The following is a 23,837-nucleotide window of genomic DNA, read 5'->3' as shown; positions in this document are numbered from 1 at the left end:
GCAGACAGAGAGGGAGGGAGAGTCTTAAGCAGACTTTATGCTGAGCATGGAGCCTGACACCAGGCTTGATCTCACAACCTGAGATGACGACCTGAGCTGAAACCAAAAGTTGGATGCTTAACTGACTGCCACCCAGGCTCCCCTAAAATTAACTATTTTAAAGTGAACAATTCAGTGGCATTTAATACACACATAATGTTGTGCATCCCCTACCTTTATCTAGGTCCAGATCACTTGTACCCCCAAAAAGGAGACCCCACACCCATTAAGTAGTAGTTCCCCATTTTCCCCTCCCTCCCAGCTCCTGGCAATTGCCAATCTGTTCTCTGTCTCTATGGATTCACTTAGTCTGCATATTTCATGTAAATGGAGTCCTGCAACTGTGACGTTTTATGTCTGGCTTCTTTCATTTGGCATCATGTTTTTGAGGTTCAGCCACACGATAGCATGCATCAATATTTCAGTCCTTTTTATGGCTGAATAATATTCTGTTGTATGGATATATCATATTTGTTGATCTACTCATCAGTTGATGGACATTGGGGTTGCTTTCACCTGTCGGCTAGTGTGAATAGTGCTGCAATGAACACCTACGTACAAGTATTAGTCTCAGTCCCTGTTTTTGATTTTGCGGTATACACCTAGGAGGGGACTTGCTGGGTCATGTGGTAATTCTGTGTTTAGCTTCTTGTGGGACCACCAAACTGACTTCCCCCCTTTTATTCTTCATATCCAGGATTTGTGCACAATTGTGGCCTGCTGAGCCAGAAATTCATAGTTTCTTTGAGTGGCTCCCAAAATAACCAAGGTGTGGTAATACCGTGTCACTGGCATGATCAGATCCCAGAGACCTTTGCCAGGATTCCTTTGCAGTTGTCCTTGTACCTGGGCAAATCTGCTGAGGACAACCCAAAACATTTGTGTTGGGAAGAACTTGCCTGACCTCAGCTGTCCTGGCTTAGTGGGGACATTTATCTGTGCATTCATCGGATAGTTACTCAGCATGTGGTGTTTATCTGGAACCAAACAGGCAAAAATCTCTGCCTGAAGAAGCTTACCTTCCAGTGTCAAGAGACAGGCAACATACAATAAAAATAGTAAGTAGGGACAGTCAGAGAAAGCCAAGCAAATTTATTAGCCCGTGGTTGTTTATGATTGTCTTGATATTTTTAAAAAATTCTGTTGGGACTGTCATTATGTTCTACTTTTTCTGTAGTTTGTTTGCTTCTTTTTCTTAGACATAAATCTCTGACAAGACTTCTGCCTTTTTACTTTTTTACAGAACCAGGTTTTAGTTCTGTTAGTTGTCTCAGTTGTTTGGTATTTCATTGATTTCTGCCCTAATAGTTATTATTTCCTTCTTGTTTCTTTCAGTTGATTCTGCTGCTCCTTTTCCAGTGTTTCAGGTTGAATGCTTGGCTCCTGTCTTTTTTAACCTTCCTTGTTTCCTGATAAATGTATATAAAGCTATACATTTCCCTTTAAAGTAGTGCTTTTGCTGTGTCCCACCAGTTTGGACATGTGCCGTTTTCATTATCACTCAGTTTTACACATTTCCAAAAGTCATTTAGCAATATGTTATTTGGTTTCCATATCCTTTTAAAATCCATCTTTAAAAAAATGAATTTCTCTTTTCGTTGAAATGTAGTTGGAGAGCCTAGTCTGTATCATACTGATCGTTGAAGCAATCCATGTCTGCTTTTGTACATGCTCCATGCGCACCTTAAAAGAATGTGCATTCAGGGCTGGGTGTTGAATTCTCTTTATATTTGTTAGCTCAGGGGAGGCCCTCTCTAAGGAAGTACGTTTGAGCTGAGATCTGAATGTCAAGAAGGAGCCAACTCTCTGAAAATCTGGGAAGAAAGGATCCCAGGCAGAGGAGATAGCAAGTGTAAAAGCCCTGAGGTATGAACAATCTTGGTATGTCTCAGGAGTAGGAAGAGAGCAGTATGAATGGAATGTAGTGGGCAAGGAAGAGAGTAAAGTGAGCTAGGATCCTGAAAGGAAGTCAGGGGCCAGATCAAGTAGGGCCTCAGAGGCCATGGTATGGACTTTTATTTTATTTTGTTTTATTTTAATTTTTTAAAAGATGTATTTATTTGAGAGAGAAAGAGCACACATGGGGGGCGGTGAGGGAAAGGGGCAAAGTGAGAGAGAATCCCAAGCAGACTCCTTGCTGAGTGTGGAGCCCAGTATGGGGCTTGATCTCATGACCCTGAGATCATGACCTGAGCCAAAACCAAGAGTTGGATGCTCAATCAGCTGAGCCACCCAGATGCCCCATGGACTTTTGATTTTAACCAACACAGTACATTCATTGACCACTCACCAGGTGCTGTGCTAAGCACTTTATATAAGCTGAATGTCAAGTACAAATAGCTCTCATTTTATTTTTTTTATTTTTTAAAAAGATTTTATTTATTTGTCAGAGAGAGAGCACAAGCAGGGGGAGAGGCAGGCTACCTGCTGAGCAAAGAACCCGATATGGGACTTGATCCCAGGACCCTGAGATCATGACCTGAGCTGAAGGCAGACACTTAGCCGACTGAGCCACCCGGGCATCCCTGATCTCATTTTATACAATGGAGGAATCATTTTGATATTAAAAGTACCTTAGTGATCATATTTAGCACTGTCCTTTCCTTTTGTAAATAAGAAAACTGAGATGAAGTCTTGAGGGTTCTCACAGCTAGTTGGTTTGCAGCCCAGGCTCTGGACATCCCCGTCCCTTTGATAGATAAGCTCCTAAAAATGAGGACTCCATTTTTATATAATTTCATTGAAATGTTATTGAAAGGAATCTTACCTTGTTAGGAACCCCTCTGTAAAACAAAAATCACTTTCACCCAGACATACTATGTGCTCATTTTGTACATCTAGATTTTTATTGATCGGATTTATTTCAAGTAAGTGTCCCACAGGGACTCCTTCCTCTCCTAAAACATTCTGCTCCCTCTAATTTTACCCCTCTGCTTCCGGCTGACATTTGAATGTGCTTCTGTGAGGCAGCAGCTTCACCGCCCTTTATTCTCCCGGGGACCACCTTCATTTCCAGGATGACCTACCCCAGTCCTATTTTGATGAGGCCTCAGGGGCACATTCAAAAGCCTCCCTGTCGCAGAGACACTCAGTAATTACCTGCTGGCATGGCCTGGCTGTATGCAGGTTTTTCCACCTCACCCTCCTTGGAGGCCAAGCCACTTTGCTCTCCTGGTGACACAGGAGCAAATGTGGATGTACCCTGAGCAAGCAAAGCCAAATCCAGGTGCTGCGCCAGGCAGTCCTCACCCTGAATGGCCACTGTGCACATTCGATGCCTGCCGGCCTGTGAGCCTGACTCAGCACAGGGGTCAGCAAGCGCCGTTGTGAACCTTGTCCTGCAGTGCTTTATCTGAAGTTGAAGGCAGAGCTATTCCCATCAGAAAAGTAGACATTTTTTTTTCCTGATGGTGGATGGCAAAGTCAATGCCTCAGGCAAGGTCAGTGCTTGAATTCCACCCTAAGAAAGCCAAAGGTGAGATTTATATCCATCCACCAACCACCAGTTTATCCCTTCTTCCTTGCAAATCCTTGCAAATGCTGTTCTTCTGGCTTGTTGGCCCTGCTGGGGATCTCCACTGGAGTATTTTCTTACAAGACACGTATTATATGCTTTTGGAGGGTATGAGGAAATCTGAACAACAAGCTGGCCTCAGCCTTCATTTGAGACTCAGACGAAAAGAATGTCTAGATGCTGCAAAGAAAGTATGTATGTTTAATGCTATAAAGAAATATCCACAAAATATAAAAATCGCACAGTTGCCTGTGCATTATTTTTTGTTTTTGGCAATTTAAAAAATTGTGGCAAATATACATAAATTTTATTTTAACCATTTTTAGTTGTACGTTTCAGTGGCATTAAGTATATTTACACTGTTGGGCAACCTTCATCACCATCCAACTCTAGAACTTTTTCATCATCTCAAATAGAAGCTCTATACCGATTAAACACTTTCTATTTTCCTCTTCTGCTAGTGTCTGGTAACCTTTATTCTGGTTTCTGTCTCTATGGATTTGCCCATTCTGGATATTTCATATAAATGGAATGACACAGTATGCGGCTTTTTATGTCTGACTTATTTCACTTAGCATCATGTTTTCAAGGTTCATCCATGTAGAATGTATCAGAACTTCATCCCATTTTATGGCCAAAGAAAGTATCATATAGATATATCCCATTTTGTTTATCCACTCATCTATTAGTGGACACTGGGTTGTTACCATCTTTTGGCAATTGTTAGTGGACATTTGTGTATAGGTATCTATTTGAGTCCCTGCTGTCAGTTCTTTTGGGTATATACCTGAAAGTGGAATAACTGGATCATATGGAAATTTCGTATTTAAGTATTTGAGGAACTGCCAAGCCCACGCATTATGTTTTATATTCAAAATATATTCGTCACAATTGAAAAGAAAGAAGGGAGGGGCTCCTGGGTGGCTCGGTCAGTTAAGCGTCTGCCTTCAACTCAGTTCATGATCCTGGGATGCTGGGATCGAGCCCCACGTCAGGTTCTTTGCTTAGCAGGGTGTCTGCTTCTCCCTTTGACCCTCCCCCCTGCTCATGCTCTCTCTCTCTCAAATAAATAAATAAAATCTTAAAAAAAATAAAAAGAAGGGAGGTGTTTCAGGTAGTGCTGTCATAACGAAGCACCACAGACAGGGTGGTTTAAGCAAGAGAAATCCGTTTCCTCACAATTCTGGAGGCTGAAAGTCCGAGATCTAGGTGTCAGCTTCTCTCCTTGTCTGCTCCCATACCTTCACCAGTGTTCTAATCTCCTCTTTTAGAAGGACGCCAGTCAATTTGGATTAGAGCTCATTTTATCTTAATTACCTCGTTGAAGACTACATCCCCAAATCCAGTCATGTTCTGAGATAACGGGGGTTAGGACTTCAACATATGGATCAGTGGGGGAGGCAAAATTCAGCCCCTAACAGCGGGCAGAGAGCCAGCCACAGGCCAACTCTTCACTGAGTTCCCCAAACAAACCATGGTAGAGGAAATAATCTTGATTTTTGTATTTCAGGAAATGCCATCGACCTTTTCCGATATCTCTCAATTGATTTGTCATTATCCATGGCATATTCCAATGAGGAATGAGGTGGCCCTTCTTTGTCTTCTTCTTTTTTATATATTTTTTAAGATTTTTATTTATTAGGGACACCTAGGTGGCTCCGTTGGTTAAGCATCTGCCTTTGGCTCAGTTCATGATCCCAGGGTCCCGGGATCAAGTCCCACATTGGGCTCCTTGCTCAGCAGGGAGCCTGCTTCTCCCTCTGCCTGCCGCTCCCCCTGCTTGTGCTCGCTCTCTCTCTTTGACAAATAAATAAATAAATATCTTTAAAAAAAGATATTTATTATTTGAGAGAGAGAGAAAAAACGTGCGTTGAGTGTTGGGGGGAAGGGCATAGGGAGAGAGAATCTCAGGCACACTCCCCACACTGAGCACAAAGCCTGATGTGGGGCTCCATCTCACAACCCTGAGATCAAGACCTGAGCCAAGACCAAGAGTCAGACACTTAACCATCTGAGCCACCCAGGTGCCCCTTCTTTGTTTTCTTAAATGTACATTTAGGATTAAAGGTTTTTAACAAATACTATCTTTGCTGGAAAAAAAAAAAAAAGAGAGTTCTAATTAAAGGCTCACATTCTCCTTAAGGAAAAATGTCATGCAGATGTGTTCTGTCTTGAACATCTCTCAATATCATTTGCTCCCCTTCTTTGGCATCATTTTAAGTTGCTGCATGCAGCTCTGTTATGTGAATGTGTTGTAATTTATTTTACCAGCCCTCTTTTGTTGGAGCTAAAGGAATTTAATAAAATTCTTTCTCGGATTCTTTCTTTTCTTCCTATCACCACCACCAAATTAGTAGTCCAGGAATCCCTCCTCTAGATCCCAGCCGACTTAAGTAATCTCCCTCCCAGGGTTTACCCCCAGCCAACATCCTCATGGCTGCCTGAAGGATGTTCTTTTTTTTTTTTTTTAAGATTTTATTTATTTGTCAGAGAGAGAGAGAACGTGCGCAAGCGGGGGGGGCTGCAGTTGGAGGAAGAAGCAGGCTCCCTGCTGAGCAAGGAGCCTGATGTTGGACTCGATCCCATGACCCTGCGATCATGACGTGAGCCAAAGGTAGACATTTAACCGACTGAGCCACCGAGGTATCCCTGCACAAAGGATGTTCTTAAGTCACTGTTTTCTTTGTGTCCCCTGTCAGCCCAAGAATGGCTCCATCTTGACTTTGCAATTGGTCCAAACACTTCCGCCTTTTTTTTTTTTTCAAGATTTTCTGCACGTCAGTCTCTTTTCATCTTCATCTACTTTCTTCCCATTCTGGGGAGCCAGCCAGGTCTGCCAGTAATTTGAGCACACACCATCCTCATTTCTTTCTGGGCCTGGCTTGTGCTGCTGTTGCTCTCAAGAGTGCCTCTTCTCTTCCCACCAGACAATGTTTCTGGCCTCTTCATCTAGGGAGGGTCAGCTTGTGTCTCGAGAGCTTCATAAAACCCCCTGTGGTTACTCTCGCCTATATCGATTTTGCCTTTCTTTGCGCTTTCGGTTCAATGAGATGGGCCCACACAGTTCATGAAGCAGTAAGAAAACAAGGCTTTGTCCCTCCCTGGATAGACTTAGAAGACAAGGACTGTGTTGTAAATGTCCCTGTCACACTGGCCATCTGACAGTTCTTGGAACACACTCACTTTTTTTTCCGACTTCAGTGTTTGCACTTGCTGTCCCTCCATTCCTCCCAAGAAGCCAGCTTCTTCCTGATATTCAGGTCTAGCTTAAATGTCACTTCCTCAGAGAGGCCGTCCTTGACCCCTATCAGAAGTAACCCCATTGTTTCTGTCATGGCATGCTGCTTGTTTTTCTTACACCCTTTACCCCAAGCTGTTCTCATCTCATCTCTTTCTACATTGCTCGCCCACTTTCCCCACTGCACCTAACCTCCTGGAGAGCCTGGCTTGTTTACCTATTTATCCCCAGCACCTGCACAGTGCCAGGACGCTTAGTAAATGTTTGCTGAGTGCATGAATGAGATTGGATGGAACGGGGATGGAGAAGGGGGACAGAGGATGTTTAGACTGTCACTTGGATTTCTGGTTTGGGAGATTGAGCTGGTGGTGCTACTACTAACTGAGCTTGGGATTTCTGGAGGAGCACCTGTGGGTGAGGTGGAGAGAGCAGAGGTAGGGATTTCTGCTTTGTACTCATTTGACTTGCCTCTGAACTATTTAAGTGGAATATTTAGAGGTGGTTAAATATATGAGCCTGCAGTTTAGGAGTGATGCTAAGGCACCATCCAAATAACGGTAATAGCTAACATTTTTTAAAGATTTATTTATTTTAGAGAGAGCACAAGTGGGAGGGGCACAGAGAGAGAATCTTTTTTTTTTTAATTTTAAAAAGATTTTATTTGTGAGGGAGAGAGAACACACACAAGCAGGGGGGAGGGGCAGAGAGGGAAGCCAACTCCCCACTGAGCAGGGAGCCTGATGTGGGCTTGATCCCAGGACCCTGAGATCAGGGCAGGCGCTTAACCTACTGAGCCACCCAGGTGCCCCGAGGGAGGCGCTTAATCTACTGAGCCACCCAGGTGCCCCGAGGGAGAATCTTAAGCAGACTCTGAGCTGAGCCTGCAGCCTGACAGGGGCTCAATCTCATGACCCTGAGATCATGACCTGAGCCAAAATCAAGAGTCAGACACTTAACCAACTGTACCACCCAGGCACCCCCAATAGCTACCATTTATTGAGTGCTTACTCTGTTAACAGGCAGTGAGCAAAGTACTCTACATACATTTACACTTACAATATTTAAGACTTAAAACAACCCTTGGACACAAAGATGCAACTGAGGATTCTAAGCATTAGATCGGCTGCCTGAGGCCACTTAGCTAATTACTGACTCAGGATTTGACTCTAGGTGGTCAGTTTCCAGAGGCTCTTTACCACTGCACCACCATGCTGGAATAGGCATGTAGTGGATCCAAAACCAAGATGAGTCCTTTGCCTTTGAGGAGCTTGTTTTTTGCTTGGGGAAATAAAATATAACTCGTAATTTACTATACTCAACAGGCTTGCATCAAACACTCATCCAAGCCTGTCAAGTATGGCAATTATTTGGTTCAAATGGCCAGTCAGTATTGGGTATCTCCTCCACTGATTCCAGAAGCCTCAGTCTCATGTGACCTTGACAAGAGGAGCTAAGGATGTTAGGAATGCAAAATCCTCTCCATGAATCATCATTTTTTTGGGAAACATAATTTATAACCTGACTGGAAAAGAGGAAACTGAAAGGTCACAGTAAAAGCCAAAGAAGATTGTGATGTCTAGATTTCTTCAAAAGAGAGCAGGAGTGAGTCAGGGGGTACTTGGGATTCCCAGAATGGTAACTGCGTGGGATTAGAATATGTGTTAAGAAATATACAAGCAGCAGGAAGTGAAACCACATCCAGTGTACCCAGTGGCTAATTTGAATAAAAGGGTGTAGTGATCCAGTTTCTCATGGGCTCTAGGAGGCAGGGCTTTGTGCAGACAATAACTACAGAAGCCAGGCCAAGCCTGTAATTTTTCAGGGTGGCTGGTTGGCCTGGAATTAGGGGTCCTTTAATCACCTCCTCTTTACCCAATTGGTGAGGGAAGGATTCCCACCCTAAGGTCATGGAGATGGCCAAATGCATGACACCCAACACTAGACAAGTGAAATTGGCAGCAGTTTATTAGTCACATCATAGATTCGGGGGGGTTGCATTTGGGAACAGAGTGAACAACCAGAGGTGGTGGGATTTTGGCTCAGGTGGGAGGCAGGTGTGCTTTGCAGTATCAAAAGGGTGAGGTGCCCTGTGGTTCCCACAGGAGGACATGATTGACTTTTGGATAATTCCATGGATGGTAAAGAACTTAAACCCATTACTCAGGGGTCAGTAGCAAGTGTCTCTGCTCCATTTGCTAAAGAAGGTACTTGTCTAGGCAACCTTTTCCGTGGGAGTAGGTTGGGGAGAGAAACTTGCAGTTAAGCCATTCTAGACCCTCCTGATTTCATCATATGTCAAGCCGGCATGCACAATTAGACCTCAATTTTAGGCCATACACTACAGGGTGAGATACATCAGCAGCTCTGCTGACTGCCCTTTGTCTCTAGATTTGGCACATTCCTCTGCCTGACCTGGTGAGACCAAAAAGTGGTCTCCCGACCAGCTTGGGACAGGAAATACTCTAAAAACCAAGGCACGCTAAAGCTTTTCCTCCTTTATTTCTTGTGGCTGATCTTTCTGTGACTTCCCAGGATGAAGAGGAGGAGAGAAAAGAGAATCAATTCATTTCACTGCATATTTGGGGCAAACATTTCAGGGAGTAGGGAAAGACTGAAGTAAAAATTAAAACTACCTACCACCACCTTTTGTTCATTCTCCATGCAGCGATCAGAATGATCTTTTAAAAACCAAATATAATCTTACTAGGCTGCTATTGAAAATGCTTAAGACTTAAAATAAAGACAAAACTCCTTGCCATGCTGGAGGAGATAATGCTTAGTGAAATAAGTCAAGCAGAGAAAGACAACTATCATATGATTTCTCTCATCTATGGAACATAAGAACTAGAATGATCAGTAGGGGAAGAAAGGGATAAAGAAAGGGGGGGTAATCAGAAGGGGGAATGAAACATGAGAGACTATGGACTATGAGAAACAAACTGAGGGCTACAGAGGGGAGGGGGGTGGGGGAATGGGATAGACCGGTGATGGGTAGTAAGGAGGGCACATATTGCATGCTGCACTGGGTGTTATACACAACTAATGAATCATCGAGCCTTACATTGAAAACCGGGGATGTACTGTATGGTGACTAACATAATATAATAAAAAATCATTATTAATACAAAAAAAAAAAACAAAACTCCTTGCCATGGCCCGCAAGGCTCTATGCAGTGCAGCCGCTGCCTGCCTGTCCAGTCTTACCTCATGCTTGACTTCCCCCTTACTATCTATAGAATAGGCATCCAGATCGCCTGTAAGTCCCGTAAACCTGCTATGCATTTTCTGCCCCAGGGCCTTCACACATGCTAGTCTTTCTGCCTAGAACGCTCTTTCCTACCCTCTTCACCTACTTATTTTGTACTTACCCTTCAGGTTTTAGCTAAAGGGCTGCACCCTCAAGGAGGGCCTCTCTGATCTCCCCCAAAATGGTCAAATTCCCTTATTTTAGGCTCTCAGAACATCATTTTTCTTCTTCATCATGATCCTCTTCACAAGACACAAATTTACATTTGAATTATTTAATTAATGATCATCTCCTCACATCTCCATGACAGCAGCAACCTTATCTATCATTGGTCTCTAGTGAGTGCCTAAAAGAAAATTCGTTTTCCTATTCTGTACTTGTAATACTTCTGGCACCAAATGTTTGTGAAGATTTCCCACACCAACCAGTTCTCCAACTCTCCAGACACCAACTGAGCGTCCTACAATCAATTATGTTATTAACTACTGGAGTTAGCATAGACCCCATCGGTTGAGGCCTCAATCCCACAAGATTGTCCTCCACTTCAGATGTCAGTCACAAGTCCCAGGCTTTCCCCTGTACGTCAGACCAACTGGCTGTAAATTGGGGGTTCCCCTAATCCCCTTCTCAGGTTCAGTCATTTGTTATAATGGTTCATAGAACTCAGGGAAACCTTGGTTTGTATTTACTGGTTTATTATAAAGGATGTAATGATACAGATGAACAACCAGATGAAGAGGTACATAGGGCAAGGTCCAGAAGGGTCCTGAGCACAGATGCTTCTGTCCCTGTAGAGTTGAGGGGTGCCACTCTCCCACCATGTAGGTGTGTTCATCTATTCAGAAGCTCTCCAAATCTCATAATTTAGACATTTTTTATGGGGGCTTCATCACATGGGTACAATCAATTGTTAAACTCAGTTTCCAATCCCTCTCCACTCTGGAGGATGAGAATGGGGCTCCAAGTTCTAAGCTTCTGATCATGGCTTGGTCTTTCTGGCAGCCAGCCCCCATCCTGAAGTTAGGAGCCCACCAAGAGTTGTCTTGTTAGAACACAAGACACTCTTATCACCCAGCAGATTCTAAGGGATTTAGGAGCTCTGTGTCAGGAATTGGGAGCAGAGACCAAATATGTGTCTTATTATGTCATAGTTCCTCAATGAATATATATTGAATGAAAGTGTCAATGAATGAACTGTGATTTGGGGATCTTCTGAGAAAAGGAAGTAAAAGGAACACTTCAGTAATCATAAATTATACATTATTTTTTACATTCAAAACATTGATAATATTTTTATTATCAAAATATATTATCTAGTTAAGACATGTACATTGCCAAACTAGAATTAGAAGTGTTTAAAAACTGATGCCCTCTGAAGAGAGAAATGCAAATTCATTACCAATTCTCCATGAAACCAGCTAGTATTACAAGAAAGCAGATCTGTAATACATAGACATGAAGTAGTGAATACTGGGAAATTACTATATAGAATAATGGATTTAAGTACAAGAAAACAGGTCCTACAAAGTGTGATTCTCCTTGGGATGCCTTTGCTGATGACATTATTTTATGCAGTAGACTAAAAACAAGATACAAATATGGTGCATGTTATTGTAGGAAGTGTCAGACGTTTTACACGTTGACATAACACATCACCCTCTCACCTAAAGCATCGGTGGGGAAGGTGAAGGAGGATAGTAGGTGGATCCAGTGACTAATTGTCATTCCAAATTCTGACTCCATTTGGGGCCTCTAGAGGTTATAGAAACACACTAGGGATAAGGCACCAAAAAATAAAATAAAGGTATAAAGTTTCAGAGGTTTATCAGAATGGAAATTTGTAGTTCATACATAGAATTCTAGAAGTAAAAATTTAAATTCTGAAGAAGTCATATATAATCCACTTTTCAAATACTTATCATACATATAAGAAGTCATATATGATCTATCTCTGAAATGTAGTAAAAATGAGAGTTCAGTCTGGCCTAATTTATTCCTGAGTTTAAAGCCAGATAAAATCCTGGGTCAAAAAAAGAAGTGTTTTGCTCATATTTACTTTACATGAATACAGTAGAAAGCATCTAGTTTTTAAAAAGTATCAAAATGGCACATTTTAGAATATGTATTAAGAAAACTCATAGATCCTTCATCAGTTACAGTGTTGAAAAGTGGTCTCTATTTATTCTTTAAAAGAGTTGTTTAGAAATAATCAATTCTAGTACCAAAACCATGAAAAGGGAATCCAAAGGAGGACCCTAAACCCTCTGACTATCCGTTTTCATATTCTCAGTGGTGATGTACAGAAATGGTCAAGATTTGGGTGTGAGCTGCTTTTTAAGTAGCATCCAGACTGCGCCCATTCTAACTGGCTGCAAAGTACAGGATGTTAAAAGCATAAAGGTGGCCTTTTCCAGTTTTAACAGCAGTAACTACTTCCAGTCATAGTAATAGGATGTGGGTTAGACTGTTCTGGGTAGTTCAGCAGTGAGATTGGATGGATTCCAGGGCTGGTCTGGTGGGTTACCTGATTTGGTCTGCAGCCCTGACAGGACTGCCGAACAGAGACCTAAGCCCTGGTGGGGCTTCAGGGGAGGTCCATGCTCCCTAAGAACCCTAGAATCACGGAAAGTGGGGCTGAGTCTGTGTTCCAGTGAGTCAGGCTTGCTCTCTGTCCCAGTCATCTGTTGCTGCGTAACAAACGACCGAAAATTTAGTGGCTTAAAACAATAGTTTTGTTCTGTGGGTGCCCTGGGAGGCGTCTCATGCAGTGGCAGTCCAATGTTAGCAAGGTGTGGAATCATCTGAAGGCTTCTGTCCCGTGTCCAGTGACTACGTGTGGTTGGCTTGGAAGCAGGGAACTGGTCAGGCATCTCTGTTCTCCATGTGGCTTCTGGAGCTTCCTCACAGTAGGGTGGTCTGAGGAGAGTCAGACTTTTGTATGGGGGTTAGCTTCCTTTACAGCAGACGTGGGGCAGCACGGGAAGTGGAAGCTTCCAGCCTCAAGACCAAGACCCCAAAGCCAACACAGAGTCACTTCCACTATTGGATAAAGCAGTCAGAGCTGCCCACATGCAAGGGGAGGAGACATAACCCTTAGGTCCTGAGGGTCAAGTGCCAAAGAATTTGTGGCCACCATTAATCCTCCACACTCTCCAGCCAGCACCCAAAGGGTTTGTTCATAGTTGTACCTTATCCCAGTCTGGCCTCATAAGGAGCTGCTTCTCATTCATGTAGCTCTTTGTGCATTAACAAGAAAGTTCATATACACTCTCTCAGTTTGTCCTCCTGACATCTCTGTGGGGTAGCAGGTTGGGTAGGAAGGCAACTGAAGCACAAAGTTAAAAGCCTAGGATCATACAACTTCCTAGGGACAGAACTGAGGCACAGATCTGAATCTCTCGACTCTCAGTCCATGCAGAGGGATTCTGGTTTATTTGTTTGTTTGTTCAGTCTGCTCTCTGACATATCTAGAGCTGCAGGAGCGGAAAACACATTTCCCTTTGGTTGAACATTTGGCCGCAGAGCTTTGCAGGTCAAGCTCAGGGTGCAAACAAAGGAAACGTTAACACACGTGCTCAGCCCTGTAAGGACTCTGGAAGCCGGTGTACTGGCCTTCACTCTTGGGAAACTCTCTCCGGATTCTCCAGCGGCAGCAGCTGGGCAGGATGGCAAAGTCGGCGAGGTCTGGGGAGCCGAAGCGCCAGGTGGTGTAGCACCTGTAGGCACAGTGCCGAAGCCGGCTGCTGGAGTTTTCATCCAGCACCAGCAAGGGCTCCTGGTAGAGCAGGAGGAACTGCAGGACCTGTCGGGACAAGACGAGCTTCCTGAAGGGCTCTGAGGTAGTGATGCAGGCACCAGCCTTTTTCCGACAGCACAGCTCTTCCAGGCATCTGTGGCTCTCGGGGAGTTGGGACGGGAGGCAGTGTCCACACTGGCACCAGTCTGGGCTGTTGCTGGATCTAGGAGTCACTTCTTCACTGAACAGCTGCATCTCCTCTGGTTGTCCAGGGATAGGGGATGGGTCACAGAGAGACAGGGACAGCCTGGACAAGTCTGTGAAGTCCACTGAGGGCCTCTGAAAAAGTCAAGTTTCCAAACCCATCAGCAGTGACAATCCCTAGGGTTCTAGGTGCTTTAATTTTGTTATTAACTTAAAAAGTTACACTTAATATCACATTAATACCAGTAGCTATCATTTATTAAATGTATGTATCAAGACTATACCAGTGTTTTATAAACTTGCTCCATTTAGTCTTTGAAGAACCTCATGAGATATATGTCCTTCTCTCCATTTTATAGATTTGGAAAGTGAAATTCAGACAAGCCATGCCTCAAGACAGGTATCGCCCGTTCATGGAGACCTTCTTGTCCTGACCCCCCGATCTAGGTAGTTCCCCCCCACCCAAGGTCACTGTCTTAGCACATCATGAGATTCCGTGTTCTTCATAGTACTTATCACTATCTGAAATGATCCTACTCATTGGTATGTTCTCTTGATGGTTCTTCTTCCACATGAAAGCGGGGGGCCCTGTCTGCTTTGTTACTTCTGTATCCCCAATGCCTAGGACAGTACCCAGCACATAGTAGACAGTAAATATTTGTTGACTTTGCTCTACTGTCTCCTTTTCCACCAGCCTCCCTCCTCTAGCAAATCCATGTTATCCTCCAAGAGAAGTTGCCATAATTGACATCATTTATATCTGTTCTTTGTAACATATACCTTCATTCACCGTTTAATGAGTCAGTACATTGAAATTAAATAGTTCCTATGCATGAGCACTTACGGCAGCACTATTTATAATAGCCAAAGGGCAGAAACAACCGAAATATTAATCAACAGATGAATGTATAAAAATGTTAGGTCCAAAACCTATACTTTCAGGGATCATTTCTATAGTTTGTTAAAAATATGTCCATACAGTGGAGTATTATTCAGCCAAAGAAAGGAACAGTGTATTGACACATGCTGCAACATAGATGAAACTTGAAGCCATTATGAAAAGTGAAAGAAGCCAGTCACAAAAAGGCAAATACTGTATGATTTCATTTATATGAAATATCCAAAATAGGCAAATCCATGCTGACAGAAAGCAGATTAATGATTGCCAGGGGCACCTGGGGTCTCAGCGGTCAAGCGTCTGCCTTTGGCTCAGGTCATGATCTCAGGGTACTGGGATTGAGCCCCGAGTCAGGCTCCCTGCTCAGTGGGGAGTCTGCTTCTCCCTCTCCCTCTGCCTCTCCCCACTCATTCTCTCACTCTCTCTCTCTCTCAATAAAAAAAAATTTCCAGGGACTAGGGGGAAGTGGGTATGAGGAGTGGCTGCTGAATGGGTACAGGGTTTCCTTTGGGGTTGATGAAAAAGTTCTGGAACTAGATAGTGTAATGGTTGCAAAGCATTGTGGGTAAACTTTTGAATTTTCAATTTTAAATGTCACTGAACTGTACACTTTACAGTGGTTAAAATGGTAAATTTTATGTGTATTCTCCCTCCCCACCCCTGAGTTCATGTTATATCCAAACCCAGTAAGGACATTATAAGAATGGAAAAATTTTGGCCAGTCTCTCTCAATAAGAGAATAAAAATCTTAAATATTAGTGAGTCAAATCCAGCAATAAATACAAAGAATAATATGTTACCTTCAAATTGATTTTATTGCAGGAATGCAAGTTTGGCTTAATATTTGAAAATAAATTTCTGTAATTCACCACACAACAGAAAAAAGAAGACTCATTGATCATTTTTTAAAAAGCAGATAAAAACATTATTTTAAAATTCAGTATTAATTTATGGTAAAGATTCTTAGCAAACTAGGAACAGAGGGGACTGTTCTTAATCCCGTAAAGCATTCTTTAAAATCCTACAGCAAATACTATAGTGAAATACGAAAAGCTTTTTTCCTGAGATAGGGAATGAGACAAAAAGATGTTAGCTATTACCACTTCTAGTCAGCAGTGTACCGGAGGTCCTAGCAGGTGTAATGAACAGGAGCTGGAAGAGGCAAAGAAGGATCCTCCTTTAGGGCCTTCAGAAGCCCTACCAACAACCTTGATTTCAGACTGCCAGCCTCCAGAATAGTGAGAGAATGAATTGCTGTTGTTTCGGCTACTTAGTTTGTGGTGATTTATTATGGCAGCTGTAGAAATTATACAGTTAGTGAAGGTGTCCGGCAATCAGGGCCGCTGAGGAGAGCAGGAATTAAAACACCCCCTTTAGGGAATGGTTTGATAGTATCCTATGCCAGCTTCTGACCCAGCAGGTCCACTTGTAGGCACCATATGTTTACCATGGCAGCATTTCTGCATGAGCTCCAAACTGGACACTACCCAAATGTCCATCAACAATAGAAGGGATAAATAAAGTGGATGTTCATAAAATGGAAATTATACAACAATGAGAATGAACTCTTGCTATATGCAGTGTCATGGATGACTCGCAAAAACAATATTGAGTGAAAGAAGTCAGACACTCCACAGAGTATATACTGAGTACATACAGGATTCCAATTTTATAAAATCCTGGAAGAGTTAAAACTAACCTTTGGGTACAGAATAATGATGACGTTTAAGGGGAGGTAGTGATTGGGTGGAGGGGTGAAAAGGGCTTCAGCTAATAATATTCTAGATTACATGTACTTTGTTAAAATTCAGTTGTGATTTACACAAATTTATAGCTGTATTTTATTTATTTATTTATTTTAAAGATTTTATTTATCCATTTGAGAGAGACAAAGAGAGTGCACGAGTGGGCTGGGGAGCAGAAAGAGAGGGAGAAGCAGACTCCACGCTGAGCAGGGAGCCTGACGTGGGACTCCATCCCAGGACCCTGGGATCATGACCTGAGCCGAAGGCAGATGCTTAACCAACTGAGCCACCCAGGCGCCCTGCTGTATTTTTATTTGATAGTAACATTTCTTAAAAAAAAAAAAAAAAGACTTAATCTTTTAACTTACTTGGACTTTTTCACCTTTGACATTTTGCAGACTTTTCCCAAGTAGCTGCTGGTCCACCATCCTAATATGGGTTTCATCCACAAAGGACACGTATTTTAATGTCTAGGAAAAGAGGGTTAAAAATTTTATCCATTTTTGTACAGAATTATCAACAATCACATACCTGAACATATCTAAAGGCAAGTGTTATTCCTATTTACCAAATGACAAACTGTTAGAAGCTGACCAAAAACTCTTGCTAGCCAAGAATGAATAATTTCTGAGTCCAAAGGTAAATCAGCAGTGGTGGAACCCTATGCACCTTAAGATGTGGACTCAGAGTCTCCATAGCTTACTGCCTGATGATTTTAGGTCTCCCACATGCTATGTAGAAGTCCTTTGTTGTGTTCCCTCAGTTTCAGTTACTCTAGATTGAATATCTCCTGAAAATGTTACTGTTGCAACTTAATTATTTATATTTTTGTTGGCTTTCATCCTGTCTGGGGCCATGAAATGGTAATTAGTTTTAGTTGCAAAAACGAACTTTCATTTCAAATTGTATAATACATGTACAATGGCCAGTGAATCATGCATTCAGCTGCTGGGAAAGGACAGTAACGTTCTTATGAGGGAAAGACAAAGAAACCCTCTTTGTTTTTCTAAGTACTGGAGATTTCTCCTTGATTAGGGGAAATCATGGAATCAAGTGTAGGGGACCTGCTTAGAAGAAACCAAATTAAACAAATCAAAACAATACAGATGAGCTCAAATTCCATTTGACTAGTCCCCCATCTTAGGCTCCTTTGCAGAAGGAATCACTGTTGTCACTTTTATGTGTGTCCAGTACCTTTTTGTATACATGTATTAGCCTCCCTACACACATTCATCCATGTGTATAATAATTGTAGGAACTATATAGAACATATATAAAATATATAGAATATATGTGTGTATTTGTATGTATATATAGGTATACATGTAATATACATGTACAAAATACATGGGATGAGTTCTTATGTGTGGTTGTCTTTTAACCTATATATCATACCATATATATTGTTCTATAGTTTGTTTTTTTCCTTTCAACAACACGTTTTGGATATTTGCTCATGCCAGTACCTGTAACATAGTGGTTATGAAGATGAATTCTGAAACCAGCCTGCCTGAGTTGGAATTCCAGCTCCCCAACCTACTAGCTGTATGACTTTGGGCAAATTATTTAACCCTCCTGCGCTTCAATTTCCTCATCTTTAGAAAGATGACAGTAGCACCTGTTTATAGGGTTGTTGTGAAGATTCAATGAATTAATATATATAAAGCACTTGGAAGTACTATATAAATGTTTGTTCTTACTATTATCCATGTATTGTTTTAAACCGGTGCCTGGCGCTCCTTGCTATGGACTGGTCATAGTTTCACCATCTACCTGTTGGACGTTTGGGTGGTTGTTCTTTCTTGAGGGTAGTTATGGAGAAGTGGGAATGCCAGGCTATAAAGTATGTCCCACCTAAATGTTATTAGATACTGCCAAATTGTTCTCCAAAGCCACTATACTGTTTTTTTTTGGCTGTACCAATTTAATAAATCTGACAAAATTGACAAGTCCTAGAACATAAACATTTATTCTCCCTCTATCTTGCCTCTTCATTTTTGTTTCTATTCTTCCCTAAGACCAAAGGATTCATTTGACAGATGGTGGATCAGGGTAGAGTCCAGAGACTTATCCACCGTGGGAGTACACCTGTGATTTGGGCCTTATTTTTGCATGTTTCTCAGTGATCTGATGACTGCCTGGGTATTTTGGCACCTGCTGATGCAGTGAGCCTTACCGGCTTTGGCTCCACAATGGGCTCACCCTTCTTCCTGTAGTAGTATTCGTTGACCGTGCAGTATTCACAGCACTTGAAACTGGGATAAATGCGGGATCGACAACATTTACTTGAGTAAGTGGTGATGAGAATGTCGATGAACACAGTGGCCTGGGAAAAACCCAGATCAGTGCCGTGTTAGTGAGATTTCTGTTTGCCAAATCGCTTTCCTAAAGTGCGGGAAAGAGAATCCCTTACCAAACCAAAGTAGGAGACGACTGAGCCAATGTACACGGCCAACTGGATAACGTTAAATTTTCCTCCCTGAAAACAAATGGGAAGGTGACTTGGTTGACATTCAGAGCAATGCTCTTTGACTCTACCATGTAATTGTCAGCTCCAGCAGAGGAGGGAGTCTATGGCCGTGATTTCGATAGATGCATCCAAGGTGTTCACGGCAACAGAGACTGCAGACTGAAAATAGGATTCCCATTCATCCTGTTTCTGCCTTCTGGGGTGCACTCGAAACAAAGAAGCACTGGAACTCACACACTGAGTTTGTTGTTTTTCCATACAAGGTTTCAGACAAGTTTTCCCTAAAAGTGGTTTGAGATTACCTTGGAAGCAGAGGGAAGGAATGTCTGCACACTCTTCCCTTAAGTGTCCTTGTGGTTTTTCTTCTCAATGATCTTTCCATCCTCTCAGCTTCTATCTCATTGACTGTTGTGTTGCTTACCACCATGTGACATAACATATAACATAAATAATACAGTTTTGGTAAGACGTTGTGCGCATCTATGGATTTTTGCATGCCCAGCATCCCCTCCCTCCTTCTTGTGGAGACAACACCCCAGTTTTCCTTTGGAGAACCATCTCTGTCCATACTTGGTCCATGTAGTTTGAGGGGAAGGGGCTGGTTCAGGGGAGGTCCAAGACCGGCCATTGAGAGTATGGTGTGACCTAAACATAATGGTTAGTTCAGCACAGGGCATATGGCCTATATTGGGCCAGTCAGAGCCAATGGCATTTGCCTGAATCCTTTGCCAAATCTTTTAGCAAAGAGATGTTCTCTTTTTAATTGAGATTGCTGGGTCGGTAAGATATAAGGAGCTGCCTGAAACCACTATGTAGACATGGCCAACTGAGGATAATGCCAAAACAGAGGAGAACAGATGTAAGAAATGGTGGGAGGCAGATTCCTAAGGATGTTGTTTGAACATCTGGAGCCAGCCATGCCTGAAGCTTGAAAACTGCCCCTGGATTTTTCACCTATATGAGATAAAAAAAAAAAAAAAATTTTTTTCCCCTAAGCCAATTTGAGTTGGATTCTGTTACTTATAAAGTATTTTGCAAACAGATTTCTTTCTTTCCCTCTCTCTTTTTAAGCATCAGAGTATTTTTAAAGTTGAATATTCAGTTTTTCTCCCAATCCCACTCTTGTACTCATCAGATGACTTCATCATGGACAGGACCCCAAGGACATTTCTTCCCCCTCTTATCCCACATGCGAGATGCACAATGCCAGCTAATGACTAGGACCGAAACATTCACCCCTTGAGGCATTACAGGAATAATTAGGACACAGTCACAGGAATGGAGGTGCCAGTGGTTGGGAGCAGAGACTTACGGTGCCAAAAACCAGAATGTCAAAACGGATTCCAAAGACTTTTATCAGAGTCCGTTTTTCAACGTTGTTTTCCTTGTAGTACTTGGCGTATCTGTAGGAGGAGAGGGGTCCATGTTTATAAAGATCTGTCTGAACATGCTGGCATTTCATGAAAGGAAAACCCAAAACAGGAGCCGAGTTAGTCTTCCTTGTTCATCTTCTAGCTCTGCTGCGGTTGGCAGAGGGGAGAACGTAATCCAAACCCACAAATTACTCTCTTGGAACCGAAGCACCACTTCCCACGTTGCCTCCTTTTCTTCCACCATTACAGAGTGATACAAAATCTGCTTTCCATTTAAAATTAAAATGAACAATTTTTAACCAATACAGTATTAACAACAACCAAATTAAAAAAAGAAAAACAGTTTCAAGCAAATCTGATTATTTCTTAAGGGAGTTTGGCTTCTAGAACAAAGTGGGGTGGGGATCCTAGAAACTAATTGCTGGATTGGGGCTACGTGCCTCTCAGCAATCTGTTCTAATTGCATTTTCTTGGATTCTGTATTTGTCTATTTGCATCTGTTATCCCAGGGCCAAACTAACAGGCACAATTGTTTACATCTTCCCTGTGATCCAGCTTTTGCGAGTGCCTGAAAATCATGTTACAGACCCTCTGACCAATCCTGAATCCATATCCCCAACCACCTCCTCTCTCTAGTCCTCACACACCGAGCCAGTATTTCCCCTGCGCCAGGTCACCCAGGGCCAAGTTGCCCAGGGCCAGGTGCCCACAGTGAGAGACCGTACCTGTAGCCCAGAGCCTGCCCATATTACCCAAGAGGCCAATCCTAGGCTGTTGCCCTGCCCTGCCTTGCCTGTCCCGTGGAAAACACAGTGAAGGTTCTGGGCCATGCTTTCTCCTTGATCCTTCCACCTCCTGACCAAACCCTGTGCTCTCCCTGTGGCCCTGTGTGGTGTGGTGTGCCCCTCCTCTTGGGAAATGTAAGTAAGAAAGTTCTTTCAGCAGCAGTGACCTCTCCGTGTCGTTACTCAGCCACCTTTATAAATTAAGACTCGGGCACAAATCACAGTCACCCCAAACACGCAGCTCTCACCAGTGTTACAGTCAGGAAAAGTGGGATGTTTTATTTTCATGGATAATTAAGAAGTCTTAAACCACATACCTCGCAAAACTTTTAAATCTGTCCCTCCCCCTGACCACCTTTTGGAGGTTGTTTTTAGGTAAGATATTTTCTTTCTGACTAATTCACAATCTATTTACAGGTGTGGAGAGAGAAGAAAACAGAAGACAGGTGCTCTGCCAGAATACAGTATGGAGCATTTGAAGCTCCTATTTTTTTTTTAACTCTCAAAATATGATGTTGAGATCAGTTAGATATTCTTAGGTGCTCCAACACCTGTTTCTGGCCAGAGGGTTTCGATTACTTTGCCTCTGATTGTTCTCATTCCGTGACAGTTCTTTGTTCTGCTGCTCTACTGAGTGATTTATTTTTTAATACACAAAGCAAAGGGTCTTGGGACAGTGGTTCTTGAACTAAGGATAAGAATCACTTGTGTGTTCAGAGATAGATTCCTAGGCCTCACCCCCCAAGAGGGTGGTTTCAGAAAGTCTGAGATGTTTCTGGAAAGGTGCCAGGTGGATCTGGTGCACATGGCCAGTGGTCTATACTCTGAGAAACACTAGGCCCTGAGCAGAATGTTTTTTGCATGCTGTAATTGTTTGAATAATGGACCCCCAATAAGTAGGTCCAAGTGCCCAACCCCTGTACCTGTGAATGTGACCTTATTTGAAATAGGGTCTTTGCAGAAATGATGAAGGATCTCAAGATGGGATCATCCTGGATTTAGGGTGGATCCAATAACTGGTGTCTTTATAAGAGAAAGGAGAAGAGAGTTGAATCAGAAACATGGAGGAGAAGCCCACATAAAGATGGAGGCAGATATTGGAGTGATGCAGCCTCAAGTCAAGGAGCACGGGGAGCCCCGGGAAGCCGGGAGAGGCAAGGAAGGATCCTCCCCTAGAGACTTCAGAGAGTGTGTCCCTGCTGATGCCTTGATTTTAGACTTCTGGCCTCGAGAACTGTGAGAGAACACAGTCCTGTTGTTTTAAGCCACCAAGTTTGCGGTCCTTTGTTACGGAGGGGAGAGGAAACTCACACAGGCATAGGCCCACTCTGAACCAGAGAAGTGCATCAGGCATGCCGCGTGGGCCTGCCCTGCTTTATACATGCTGTAAATAAACTAAATCACATGTTTACCAAATAAGGACCGTTTGCCGTGGATCTTTGGTAAAGGACAAAATTCCGTAATGTGATCAACTTCTTCAACTTCCTATGTTTCAGGAAGTTCTGTTTTTTTCATAAAACTCATGTAATCCCTAATTCCCTTCTCTTTTTGTTGTGGCTGTTTGAAAATAACCTGTCCAGTTATCCATCAGAACTTGACAATTTATTTCTGGCCAGAGATTTCTTCTGGTGCTCACTCTTCCAGACAACAAATGCTCTAACTTGTTGTTCTAAGAGAACATTAACATCATAACTGCCTTGATTCTTCAGAAAGCTCAGATCTCTCCGGGAGCTGATGTTCTTAGGCTTACCTCAGCAACTCAAAGGACATTTGCTAACATCTGTTTGGAGCATTGCCCTGCATGCTTTTGCAGACTGCTTAAACAACAACAACAACAACAACAACAAAGTCAGGGGACGACAGATCCAATTGTCTCTTCTTGCCAACGGCTGTAAGCCTGTTCAGTAGAGCAGCAGGGGATATCAAAGCATTACCTAAACTAGGAGCTACTTTCAGGGCCTTGGAAGAAACTCCACTGACCCAGAAGAGGTGAAAAGCATCTTGTGTCTTGATCTCAGCTGGTCTTTAGTCAAGGGTCTCAAACTCAAATGCCTACAGGGGCTAGGCAGGTGACAGAAATGAGTGATGCAGGCCAGGTATTAGGCAATAGGGAGTGGTGGGGACTGTAATAAACAACAAAAAAACCCCACATGCCCTTTCTAAAGGGAACCACTGACACTCACCTCCAGTGGAGTGCTGCTGTGTGAGATATGAACCCAGAGTTGTCAAATGGTTTAGTTGTTTTTTTTCCCCAAATAGTTAAATTTTTCAAGAAAAGTAGGAAGTCCAGATTTTTATGTAGAATGTCTCAACTTTCAAAACGTTGTATAGGCAAAAAAACAAGTAAACAAAAATAAAGACATAGTTGAAGGCTGCCTGCCAGTTTATGATGCTGCCTTAGGTAAAATGTAAAGAGACCCATTTGCTTAAGCAGACCCCTCCAGAAGTCAGTAGGAATGCGAGCAGAAGTGTTAGGAAGCAGTGAATGTGTGTGTGCACGCACATGTGCACTTTTGCCTACACTTCCATGTACAGATTAAGTAGATGCCTTGTTTTATTCACTCCCCCAGGAAATTGGCAATCTGGTT

At 42.7% G+C, this 23,837-nt stretch overlaps 2 protein-coding genes across 10 annotated transcripts in view; one reads left to right on the top strand and one right to left on the bottom strand.

Moving 5' to 3' along the window:
• Positions 1-23,837, top strand: part of IFT81 (intraflagellar transport 81) — a 205,843-nt gene that overhangs the window by 11,504 nt on the left and 170,502 nt on the right. The gene's annotated exons all lie outside the window — the stretch shown is intronic.
• P2RX7 (purinergic receptor P2X 7) overlaps positions 10,715-23,837 on the bottom strand; it is a 38,429-nt gene continuing 25,306 nt past the window's right edge. Inside the window, exons 9-13 of the mRNA XM_026514848.3 lie at positions 20,404-20,494; positions 19,035-19,100; positions 18,798-18,947; positions 16,990-17,091; positions 10,715-14,113 (exon numbers count right to left, since the gene is read on the bottom strand). Coding sequence (XP_026370633.1) covers positions 13,601-14,113; positions 16,990-17,091; positions 18,798-18,947; positions 19,035-19,100; positions 20,404-20,494 — 922 coding nt within the window. The 3' untranslated portion in view covers positions 10,715-13,600. The remainder of the gene's footprint in view (positions 14,114-16,989; positions 17,092-18,797; positions 18,948-19,034; positions 19,101-20,403; positions 20,495-23,837) is intronic.

Source organism: Ursus arctos, unplaced genomic scaffold (genome assembly GCF_023065955.2).
Source record: "Ursus arctos isolate Adak ecotype North America unplaced genomic scaffold, UrsArc2.0 scaffold_34, whole genome shotgun sequence".
Classification (NCBI taxonomy): Eukaryota; Metazoa; Chordata; class Mammalia; order Carnivora; family Ursidae; genus Ursus; species Ursus arctos.
Note: the sequence above shows the minus strand (reverse complement) of the source record. Positions and strands in the feature narration are given on the sequence as shown.